At 43.0% G+C, this 11,919-nt stretch overlaps 1 protein-coding gene across 1 annotated transcript; it reads right to left on the reverse strand.

The window, feature by feature from the left end:
- Positions 1–1,322: 1,322 nt before the first annotated feature.
- LOC111952698 (prostaglandin E2 receptor EP4 subtype-like) lies at positions 1,323–7,439 on the reverse strand. Its single transcript, XM_023971595.1, has 3 exons — positions 7,361–7,439; positions 1,753–2,450; positions 1,323–1,658 (listed from the first exon to the last, which is right to left on the reverse strand). Exons 1-3 carry the CDS (start codon positions 7,437–7,439, stop codon positions 1,404–1,406), a joined length of 1,032 nt encoding a protein of 343 aa, XP_023827363.1. The 3' UTR covers positions 1,323–1,403.
- Positions 7,440–11,919: the final 4,480 nt, after the last annotated feature.

Here is an 11,919-nt window from a genome sequence, read left to right on the forward strand (position 1 = left end):
AGGTGAAGGGAAATATTGAAAAGACTCATTGATTGTGTCATGTTTTTGGGTAAACACTGTTTACCCAAAAATGTCAATTTGTCAATTTCAAGGTGACGCAACGCCTGGTTATACTGCGTTTCTGTCTAAATGTATAGTTTCTAGAGCCATGACATCATAATGATGGTAATAAGAGGTGGATTAATTCGGGTGGGACTGTGTAATACCTCACTGAAGGCCCAGGCCCCAGGCCCACGGCACGCCACTGCTAAGAACACAGTGGCCTCCATCATTCTTAAATGGAAGAAGTTTGGCGCCACCAAGACTCTAGAGCTGGCTGCCTGGCCAAACTGAGCAATCGGGGAGAAGGGCCTTGGTCAGGGAGGTGACCAAGATCCCAAGAACCAGAGTTCCTCTGTGGAGATGGGAGAACCTTCCAGAAGAACAACCATCTCTGCAGCACTCCACCAAGCAGGCCTTTATGGTAGAGTGGCCACTCCTCAGTAAAAGGCACACGACAGCCCGCTTGGAGTTTGCCAAAAGGCATCTAAAGCAATTTTCTCTGGTCTGACGAAACCAAGATTGAACTCTTTGGCCTGAATGCCAAGCGTCACATCTGGAGGAAACCTGGCACCATCCCTACGGTGAAGCATGGTGGTGGTAGCGTCATGTGGTGGGGATATCTTTCAGCTGCAGGGACTGGGAGACTATTCAGGATCAAGGGAAAGATGAACGGCGCAAAGTACAACGAGATCCTTGATGAAAACCTGCTCAGGACCTGAGACTGTGTCGAAGGTTCACCTTCCAATAGGACAACGACCCTAAGCACACAGCCAAGGCAATGCAGGAGTAGCTTCGGGACAAGTCTCTGAATGTCCTTGAGTGGCCCAGCCAGAGCCCGGACTAGAACATCTCTGGAGTGACCTGAAAATAGCTGTGCAGCGATGCTCCCCATCCAACCTGACAGAGCTTGAGAGGATCTGCAGAGAAGAATGGGAGAAACTCCCCAAATACAGGTGTGCCAAGCGTCATACACAAGAAAACTCGAGGCTGTAAGCGCTGCCAAATGTGCCAGAACAAATTATTGAGTGAAGGGTCTGAATACTCATCTTGTTTTTGCTTTATCTTTATGGGGTATTGTGTGTAGAGTGATGAAGAGAAACATATATTTGATCAATTTTAGAATAAGGTTGTAAGGTAACAAAATGTTGAAAAAGTCAGAGGTCTGAATGCTTTCCGAATGTACTGTATTTTTTCATTCTGATTTTTCAGGGGCTGCTGCAGCCCTACTTGTTAGCTATGTTTGTCCCCCCTGCGTGATGTGGGCGCAATGGGAGACTGGCTGTTAGTTGATTGATGTTGGTGCTGCTGTACAGTGCTTCAAAGGTATGTGAACACATTCGTTTTTTAAATTTAACCTTTATTTAACTAGGCAAGTCATGGGTGTTTGTTTGGTAGTGGAAAGTCCTTTGTGAGGATTTGACTGGCAACATGGGTTCTTTGCCTTTTCGACCACTGTAAACCCGTTTAGATAATCTCCGAATCTTACTGAACAGAGTCCTTCTCAGCAAAATGTAGATCCAAGGGTCAAGGATGGCGTTGACGGCGGCAATCCGTATAGCCTTCAAATCTGCATGGGAATTATCTTCCCGTGATATCTGGTTAGCAAATACGCGTACCTACAACAGCATAACAAGAGATATGCCCATTAGACCCACTGCTTTCCTCTTAGACAAACTAAATTAACATATACAATATTAAGACGTTCCTTACCACCAGCGGCGCTGAGCAACCTAAAACAACCATCGAGGTCACCACGAGCACCGTCATCATTTGGGCTTCCACGCCGGAGGAAAGCGCTGTCCAATGCGCCAGTGTGCTCCCTCTAGTAACTGGACGTTGGATTTTCCTGCGATGCATTATCAATAGAGTGCCACAAACTGCAAAGTTGAGGACTATCGTCATCAATATGAGTAGAAAACTCACACTTGCATATAAAAACGAATAGGCTGCAGACAACGGCTCATGAGCCATCCAGTTGATGAAGCACCAGGTTTTGGAGGGCTGGCTCATGCTTTCAGTCATACCCATCACTGGAAGACAACAAAATAGAATGTTGCTGAGATAAATGCAAAACAAGCACTTGCGCGCAAACTGTTGGCCAATTCCCCATCTTTGGTATGTGTAAGGGCAGCATATTGCGAGGTAGCGCTCAACAGACATTGCGCATATAATACTTAGTCCTGCCACTCCGAAGAACAGCAACAAAAATGAATGGAATTCACAAAGATGACGGTCATAGAGTACATTTTTATCGAGGTAAGTGGCTATGGTGATTGGGCTGGCCAGACAAGTCCCAAGAAGATCGGTGACAGCCAAACCGCAAACTAATGCGAAGAACGCGGACGGCTTGCGCCCTTGCTTAGATCCAGATAGAGCGCCTATTGCTATTGTATTTCCAATGACACCAACTGCAAACATAAATACAGGTAAAGCCATGGCTGCAGCTGACTTGTCAGTGTGTGTAGTGAAATTACTTGTATCGTTCATGTTTTCCGTTCCAAAAGAAAGCTATCCAATGGGCGTTATTTGTTCCTTTCTTTTAGACAGATGCTCCTTACTTCTTGAGTCCATTACAATCCAAGCAGGTTATTGACAAATGTGTTTTCTCTTGTAAAATCCCTATTTCATGATTGCTGTTCAATAGCCTACATTGACATCAACCTTTGAAATATCCCGTTGATGGAAAAACTTGGAAATGCGCTCTTGACGCCCAGCAATCTGGTACTAATAGATATATCATAGCCAGTGGGGCGCAGAGCCAGGCGGCCCTATACGCCCACTTCACAAGTTGCGTAGGGCCCCGCCTATCCCTCGTGTCAAGCGGGTGTTAATGTTTACAACTTCGATGAGAGGATTATTTTTTTAACATTTTATTTAACCTTTATTTTACTAGGCATGTCAGTTAAGAACAAATTCGTATTTACAATGAGGGCCTACCAAAAGGCCTCCTGTGGTGATGGGCCTGGGATAAAAAATAAAAAATATATATATATATATATATATATATATATATATATATATATATATATATATATATATATATAAATAAATACAGGGCAAAACACACATCACAACAAGAGAGACCTAAGACAACAACATAGCAAGGCAGCAACACATGACAACACAGCATGGTAGCAACACAACATGACAACAACATGGTAGCAACACAATGTGGTAGCAGCACAACACATGGTACAAACATTATTGGGCACAGACAAAGTCCAAGAAGGTAGAGACAACAATACATCACACAAAGCAGCCACAACTGTCAGTAAGAGTGTCCATGATTGAGTCTTTGAATGAAGAGATTGAGATAAAACTGTCCAGTTTGAGTGTTTGTTGCAGCTCGTTGCAGTCGTTCGCTGCAGCGAACTGAAAAGAGGAGTGACTCATGGATGTGTGCGCTTTGGGAACCTTTAACAGAACGTGACTGGCAGAATGGGTGTTGTATGTGGAGGATGAGGGCTGCAGTAGATATCTCAGGTAGGGAGGAGTGAGGCCTAAGAGGGTTTTAGAAATAAGCATCAACCAGTGGGTCTTGCGATGGGTATACAAAGATAACCTGTTTACAAAGGAGTATAGAGTGCAGCGATGTGTCCTATAAGGAGCATTGGTGGCAAATCTGTTGGCCAAATGGTAAAGAACATCTAGCCGCTCGAGAGCACCCTTACCTGCCGATCTATAAATTATGTCTCCGTAATCTAGCATGGGTAGGATGGTCATCTGAATCAGGGTTAGTTTGGCAGCTGGGGTGAAAGAGGAGCGATTACAATAGAGGAAACCATGTCTAGATTTAACTTCAGCCTGCAGCTTTCATATGTGCTGAGAGAAGGACAGTGCACCGTCTAGCCATACTCCCAAGTACTTGTATGAGTTGACTACCTCAAGCTCTAAACCCTCAGAGGTAGTAATAACACCTGTGGGAAGAGGGGCATTTTTCTTACCACACCACATGACCTTTGTTTTGGAGGTGTTCTGAACAAGGTTAAGGGTAGAGAACGCTTGTTGGACACTAGGAAAGCCTTGTTGTAGAGCATTTAACACAAAATCCAGGGATGGGCCAGCTGAGTATAAGACTGTATCATCAGCATATAAATGGATTAGAGTGCTTCCTACTGCCTGAGCTATGTTGTTGATGTAAATTGAGAAGAGAGTGGGGCCTAGGAACGAGACTTGGGGTACTCCCTTGGTGACAGGCAGTGGCTGAGACAGCAGATTTTCTGACTATACACTGCACTCTTTAAGAGAGGTAGTTAGCAAACCAGCCCAAAGACCCCTCAGAGACCAATCAAATACAATTTTATTGGTCACATACACATGAATAGTAGATGTTAATGTGAGTGTAGCGAAATGCTTGTGCTTCTAGTTCCGTCAATGCAGTAATATCGAATAAGTAATCTAACAAATTCACAACAACTACCTGATACACACACATGTAAAGGGATAAATAAGAATATGTACTTATAAATATATGGATGACTGATGGCCGTGCGGCGTAGGCAAGATGCAGTAGATGGTATAGAATACAGTATATACATATGAGATGAGTAATGTAGGATATGTAAATGTGATTAAAGTGCCGTTATTTAAAGTGACTAGTGATACCTTTGTTAAGTCCATTTATTTAAGTGGCCAGAGATTTGAGTCTGTATGTTGGCAGCAACCTCTCTATGTTAGTGATGGCTGTTTAACAGTTTGATGGCCTTGAGATAGAAGCTATTTTTCAGTCTCTCGGTCCCAGCGTTGATGCACCTGTACTGACCTCGCCTTCTGGATGATAGCGGGGTGAACAGGCAGTGGCTCGCTCGGGTGGTTGTTGTCCTTGATGATCTTTTTGGCCTTCCTGTGACATCGGGTGCTGTAGCTGTCCTGGAGGGCATGTAGTTTTCCCCCGATGWTGCGTTGTGCAGACCGCACTACCCTCTTGAGAGACTTGCGGGTTGAGGGCGGTGCAGTTGCAGTACCAGGCGGTGATAGAGCCTGACAGGATGCTCCCGATTGTGCATCTGGAAAAGTTTGTGTGTTTTAGGTGACAAGCCACCTTTCTTCAGCCTCCTGAGGTTGAAGAGGCGCTGTTGCGCCTTCTTCACCACGCTGTCTGTGTGGGTGGACCATTTCAGTTTGTCTGTGATGTGTACGCCGAGGAACCTACAACTTTCCACCTTCTTTACTACTGTCCCGTGGATGTGGTGGTACTCCCTCTGCTGTTTCCTGAAGTCCACGATCATCTCCTTTGTTTTGTGGACTTTAAGTTAGAGGTTATTTTCCTGACACCACACTCCGAGGGCCCTCACCTGACTGGCCTGCACAGAACCCTGAGGCCATCGAACACCTTTGTAATTAATTGGAACGTGATTAAAAGCGGTGGTTTGCGCTTTCAGTTTTGCGCGAATGCTGYCATCAACCCACGGTTTCTGGTTAGGAAAGGTTTTAATAGTCAGTGGGTACGACATCTCCGATGCACTTGCTAATAAACTCGCTCACCGAGTCAGCGTATACATCAATGTTCTTTTCTGAGGCTATCTGGAACATATCCCAGTCCACGTGATCGAAGCAATCTTGAAGCGTGGAATCCGATTGGTCAGACCAGCGTTGTATAGACCTGAGTACGGGCATAACATTTACGATTGTATGGCAGAAGTGCATTTGTGTAAATGACTGCTTAACTATGTGACATACTTTCTCAATTTCTTACAGAACTGTGGTGTAAAGCCCGCCGCCATTGGACTCTGGAGCAGTGGAATCTCGCTCTCTGGAGTGATGAATCTCGCTTCACCATCTGGCAGTCCGATGAATTAATCTGGGTTTGGCGGATGCCAGGAGAACGCTACCTGCCCCAATGCATAGTGCCAACTGTAAAGAGTGCTGGACGAGGAATAATGGTATCGGCTGTTTTTCATGGTTCGGGTTGGCCCCTTAGTTCCATTAAAGAGAAATCTTAACGCTATAACATACAATTACATTCTAGACTATTCTGTGCTTCCAACTTTATGGCAACAGTTTGGGGAAGGCCCTTTCCTATTTCAGCATGACACTACACCCGTGCACAAAGCGAAGTCTGTACAGAAATGGTTTGTGGAGATCGGTGTGGAAGAACTTGACTGGCCTGCACAGAACCCTGAGGCCATCGAACACCTTTGTAATTAATTGGAACGTCGACTACGAGCCAGGCCTAATCGCCCAACATCAGTGCCCGACCTCACTGATGCTCTTTTGGCTGAATGCAAGCATGTCCCCGCAGCAATGTTCCAACATCTAGTGGAAAGCCTTCCCAGAAAAGTGGAGGCTGTTATAGCAGCAAAGGGGAACCAACTCCATATTAATGCCCATAAATTTGGAATGAGATGTTCGACGAGTAGGTGTCCACATACTTTTTTGTCATGTAGTGTACCTTGAAGTAAAATGAATAACTCCAAAACAACAACAAATTCACAAAGTCAGTTTTAAGAGACTTCCATCCCTTAGCTTTGTTTGTCATGGTAGCTGCCCAGTAACATGAATACAGTTCATACAAAGCCTGATTCTCAGCTGTGCACCTCAACCAAAGATGACAGTAAATGGTTGGGAAGTTGACCTCTATGATAGGAGAGAACATGAGGATGCCAGTGAACTTACTKCCCTCCCACGCCACTTCTTCTTATTAGATGGCTAATTATGTTTATAGATGCAGCCCCATGACAAAGGATGAATGTCTCAAACCATTACAAGTAGTGGTGTAAAGTACTTAGGTAAAAATATTTTAAAGTACTACTTAAGTATCTTTGTGGGGTATCTGTACTTTTACTATTTATATTTTTGACAACATCCCTGGTCATCCCTACTGCCTCTGATCTGGCAGACTCACTAAACACAAAGGCTAAGTTTGTAAATTATGTTGGAGTGTGCCCCAGACTCTATACATACATTTAAAAAACAAGACAATTTTACTGTTTGGTTTGCTTAATATAAGCATGTTGAAATGATTTCTACTTGATACTTAAGTATATTTAAAACCAAATACTTAGACTTTTACTCAAATAGTATTTTACTGGGTGACTTTCACTTTTATTTGAGTCATTTTCTATTAAGGTATCTTTATTTTATCTCAAGTATTACAATTGGGTACTTTTTCCATTACTGCTTAAAAGAAGGAACACAATGCCTACGAGGGATGTCTTTACTACAGGCACCTGTGCAGAGCACATCCACTTTGCCCTTCCAGTCAGAGAGGAACCTGTTGTATTCGGCTCATGTGATAAAGAACAATTTGATTTGAATTCTCATCTAGGCCTATGCTTCAAAACCAAAAACTAGTGCGTCTTGATTGTTGACCAATGACCAGTCATCCAGATTAGGGACCAGAAAACATTTTCATTTAATTTCCTGGCAAAAACAGTGGCCCTACGTTTATTATCCATATCAAATACAGTTTCGCAATCTACTAACTCATCTTTGCCAGAACAATAGGCTACCTGGCGATTTTAATGATCATTTTCATATTTCAGATAGGCCTAGTTTGGGTGGCTACTGGCTACAACAGCTGTAACATCGCACTGCCTTCAATATTATTGGATGAAGATGTAACATATTCTTGCAAATGTATTAATATATTTGTGAGGAAGAAAAGGGCTACCCAGATGGCAATGAGCACTCTGCAGGCAAGCTGCCCTCCAAAGTGATGGTGTTTTGCAGACAGAACATGATTTTCCATTAGATCCTGCAACCTCAGCTTCAAGTTGGCCATATGATTTTGCTTGCTCTGGACTCCAGAGGAATGACAAGTTACGGTATAGCCCTAGTTGATATTCGCTTCTACTTATTACTTTAATCTCAAAATGCAGGTGTAAAATGCAGTGTATTTCTGTAGCCTTTCTTGCGTTTCTAAAATGTATGTGTGCGCACGGGGTCGCAGTTTTGTAGGCCTACCATGACAGTGGCAAAAAGTGGAGTTGGGTTGGATATAATGGTAGGCAGTATTTCTTCTCATATTTTGACTGGAATTGTTGGTCATTGTTAATAAGTCCTGCAATTATTCCATATTTCTCATAATGTAATTCATTTATTTAAGTAGGCAAGTCAGTTAAGAACAAATTCTTATTTACAATGACTACCTAAATCGTCCAAACCCAGACAACGCTGGGCCAATAGTGCGCCGCCCTATTGGGACTCCTAATCCCGGCCGGTAGTGATACAGCCTGGATTCGAACCAGGGTGTCTATTGATGCCTCTAGCACTGAGATGCATTGCCTTAGACCGCTGCGCCACTGGGGAGCCTGTATACTGTAGGCCTCCCTAAAAGGTGTTGTTTAAAAGTTTCCATGCGTTGATACTGACCATGCACTGTTTGGGCTCACCATGACTTACTGATATAATCATTGAGAAGCAGTTAGTCAAGCCAATTCTTTAGATTTTAGACATGAACATCCTGCATCCAAATTGCCTATTCGTTTTCCTTCCATATAGAGCACTGGACATCACATCTTGGTACTGCATGAGGTGTTACTAGTCATGACAATACTCCAGCACTGGGTTTCATCTGAGGGATACAATATGTTGCCTATTCCCTAGTTAGGTGTGTTCAGTTCAAGATTTCAAATGACAACCATTTGTACTCCATGTCATTGTCTTTATTGTAGACTGTAGGTCTCCTTAGAAGGCATTGTTTAAGTATTCATGTGAACAGTATTGTGCACATAGTGTGTAAGCTTGATAACCTTTCAAAGTTAGACTTTTCAATCGCTTGTTATAGTACCATTCAGTGTAATTTTGTAAATGCCGGATTGCTATGGCAAGACCCATCATTCACCGAAATTGAGCCAGTGATGTCTGAGATATCGCGTGTGATGAACGTACCAACAGACGGAGACAGATCCACAGTTCCCTCCCCAATTTCATTGTGGGGGACAAGTACTCAAAGGTAAAGGGATCACCAAGAAGAAACCTCATTACACACTAACCTTGTCCCCAGGCTAATTGCACATATTGATCTCAAGGACAAAGTGATCAATGACTTCCTGATGTCCTCATTAAGAAACACTAAGTAAATATAGCCTTGGTTTAGATAGGAGCAGGAGCCTATTCATATAGCATGAGGCAGATTGATGTACAAGTACACCCCCTGGAGAGGACATGAGTGTATCACAGGGAATACCCCCCAATTGAGTACCAAGCAGAGAAACATCAGATCCAATTTTTACATTCTTTGGTATGACTCRGCTGGGGATCAAACTCCCAACCATCCAATCTCAGGTCAGACACTCTAACCACAAGCCACTGAGTTGGTTTTTGAGAAACACTAGAATCGACTTTATTCAGCCTTGAGATTCCCAGCATTTGTATACTGAATATATAAACATCCTGCTTTTAAATTAATGCCAATTAAGTTTTCCTTGGAAATCCATAACCCACAGATTTGTTTTTGTACAGTAATTAAATTATTCCATCATTGTAATTTTCTAAAGAATATGGGGCAATCTGTAGAGTTTCAGACAATAATCAAGGCCATGTTTGTGGTTTGGTAGAGTAGTTCTGAATAATTTCTTTCTGAATTAATTGTGCAATTGGGAAACTATAGTGTGAAATTGCAATTTGGGTAAACTGTGATCACTTGGATCAAAAGGAAAACCCCATATGAGAAAGTGTTCCTTTTGATCTAAGTCATCTTGACATTTTGGTATGGCACTAGGGCCTTTTTACAAGGTCTAACTTCTTAGGAAACCAGAAAGACTATCTAATTGAATACTAGGTTAACGTATGTCATATCCTCAGGTCACCTCTTTCTCTCTGCCAAATAAATTGCACTTTTTTGTTGCCTTATTAAAGTTTCATCATTGTCTTTGTTTACTTTCATTTTGAAGAGTTTTTAGAAAAGCACTGTGTAAACTCAGGATAAGCCTTATTCCTTATACTTTAAGATGGTACGAATTGTCATTACTTTGTTGAAAAATAATTAAATGCGTAGCTAATATTTTTGCTGGTAACTCGGCTTTAGTCGGGATTGTGCTTTAAGACTTCCTGTATCAGAACATTTGACAAAACTCTTCATGGGAGAACATTATTGATACCGTACCACTGGAAATGACGTGGTACAGTTTGTGTGGGAAAAAATCCTCATCAATCTACACACAATACCCCATAATAACAAAGCGAAAACAGGCTTTTAGAAATGTTTGCAAATTTATTAAAATAAAAACAGATGCCTTATTTACATAAGTATTCAGACCCTTTGCTATGATACTCAAAATTGAGCTCAGGTGCATCCTGTTTCCATTGATCATCCTTGAGATGTTTCTACAACTTGATTGGAGTCCACCTGTGGTAAATTCAATTGTTTGGACATGATTTGGAAAGGTACACACCTGTCTATATAAAGTCCCACAGTTGACAGTGCATGTCAGAGCAAAAACCAAGCCATGAGGTCGAAGGAATTGTCTGTAGAGCTCCGAGAGAGGATTGTGTCGAGGCACAGATCTGGGGAAGGGTACCAAAAAATATCTGCAGCATTTAAGGTCCCCAAGAACACAGTGGCCTCCATCATTCTTAAATGGAAGAAGTTTGGAACCACCAAGACACTTCCTAGAGCTGGCCGCCCGGCCAAACTGAGCAATCGGGGGAGAAGGGCCTTGGTCAGGGAGGTGACCAAAAACCTGATGGTCACTCTGCTGACAGAGCTCTAGAGTTCCTCTGTGGAGATGGGAGAATCTTCCAGAAGGACAACCATCTCCACAGCACTCCACCAATCAGGCCTTTATGGTAGAGTTGCCAGACAGAAGCGACTCCTCAGTAAAAGGCACATGACAACCTGCTTAGAGTTTGCCAAAAGGCATCTAAAGACTCTCAGACCGTGAGAAACCAGATTCTCTGGTCTGATGAAACCAAGATTGAACTATTTGGCCTGAATGCCAAGTGTTACGTCTGGAGGAAACCTGGCACCATCCCTATGGTGAAGCATAGTGGTGGCAGGATCATGCTGTGGAGGTGTTTTTCAGTGGCAGGTACTGAGATACTAGTCAGGATCGAGGCAAAGATGAATGGAACAAAGTACAGAGAGATTCTTGATGAAAACCTGCTCCAGAGCGCTCAGAACCTCAGACTGTGGCAAAAGTTCACCTTCCAACAGGACAACGACCCTAAGCACACAGCCAAGACAACGCAGGAGTGGCTTCGGGACAAGTCTCTGAATGTCCTTGAGTGGCCCAGCCAAAGCCAGGACTTGAACCTGATCGAACATCTCTGGAGACCTGAAAATAGCTGTGCAGCATTTGGTTAATAAAATAAAGAGAAAGATGGGGACCGCTGGAACAGCTCTAGAACACACTCTGGTATCCACTACTGTCTGTCATGCTGTTCTTAGAAATCACTTTCAATCAATTTCAAAACCATTCAATACATGTTGTTTTATCATTACATTACATACATGTTGTTTTAACAATCACATTAACATGTGATTAATCTAAAATATTAGGATTTTTTCTGTAAGAAAATGTGGCTGGTAAAGAATTTGAGTAGCTGGTCAAATTTTGGCATCCATGGACCAAAAAGTAAATTTCCCAACCTGTCTTACACTGCCAATAGTGTGTGATTGCGGCACACAATTCCGGTCCCTCCTGCATGTGGGAATTCTTGTCTCTGCAGGAATACCTGCCCTGGAGCATCACGTTGGTTCCTGTATGAACACGGCACCCCTTTGAGCACACCATCTTCATGCTTGTGTCACACTTTTTATATTCTGGATTCCCCTGATGGTCTGTGCGGATCAAAAGGSAAACAAAAGTATTATCTGAGTTTTTTGGCTGCTGTGAGTTATCTGAGTTGTCCCGCCTTCCGCCTGCTTTGTACCGGAGGCCTCCCAGCTTGCACACAGTGTCCTTCACACCCGCCTTCCAAACACCTGCCCTC

This window comes from Salvelinus sp. IW2-2015, linkage group LG26 (assembly GCF_002910315.2).
Source record: "Salvelinus sp. IW2-2015 linkage group LG26, ASM291031v2, whole genome shotgun sequence".
Taxonomy (NCBI): domain Eukaryota; kingdom Metazoa; phylum Chordata; class Actinopteri; order Salmoniformes; family Salmonidae; genus Salvelinus; species Salvelinus sp. IW2-2015.

What these genes read in the sequence shown, in the direction of transcription:
- LOC111952698 (XM_023971595.1), bottom strand. Translation starts at nt 7,439, where the DNA reads ATGGATAATAAACGTAGGGCCACTGTTTTTGCCAGGAAATTAAATGAA. An exon ending in GTCCCTAATCTGGATGACTG is followed by an intron (nt 2,451 to 7,360) that starts GTCATTGGTCAA and finishes TTATGTTTGCAG; the next exon opens with TTGGTGTCATTGGAAATACA. An exon ending in GTTGCTCAGCGCCGCTGGTG is followed by an intron (nt 1,659 to 1,752) that starts GTAAGGAACGTC and finishes ATGCTGTTGTAG; the next exon opens with GTACGCGTATTTGCTAACCA.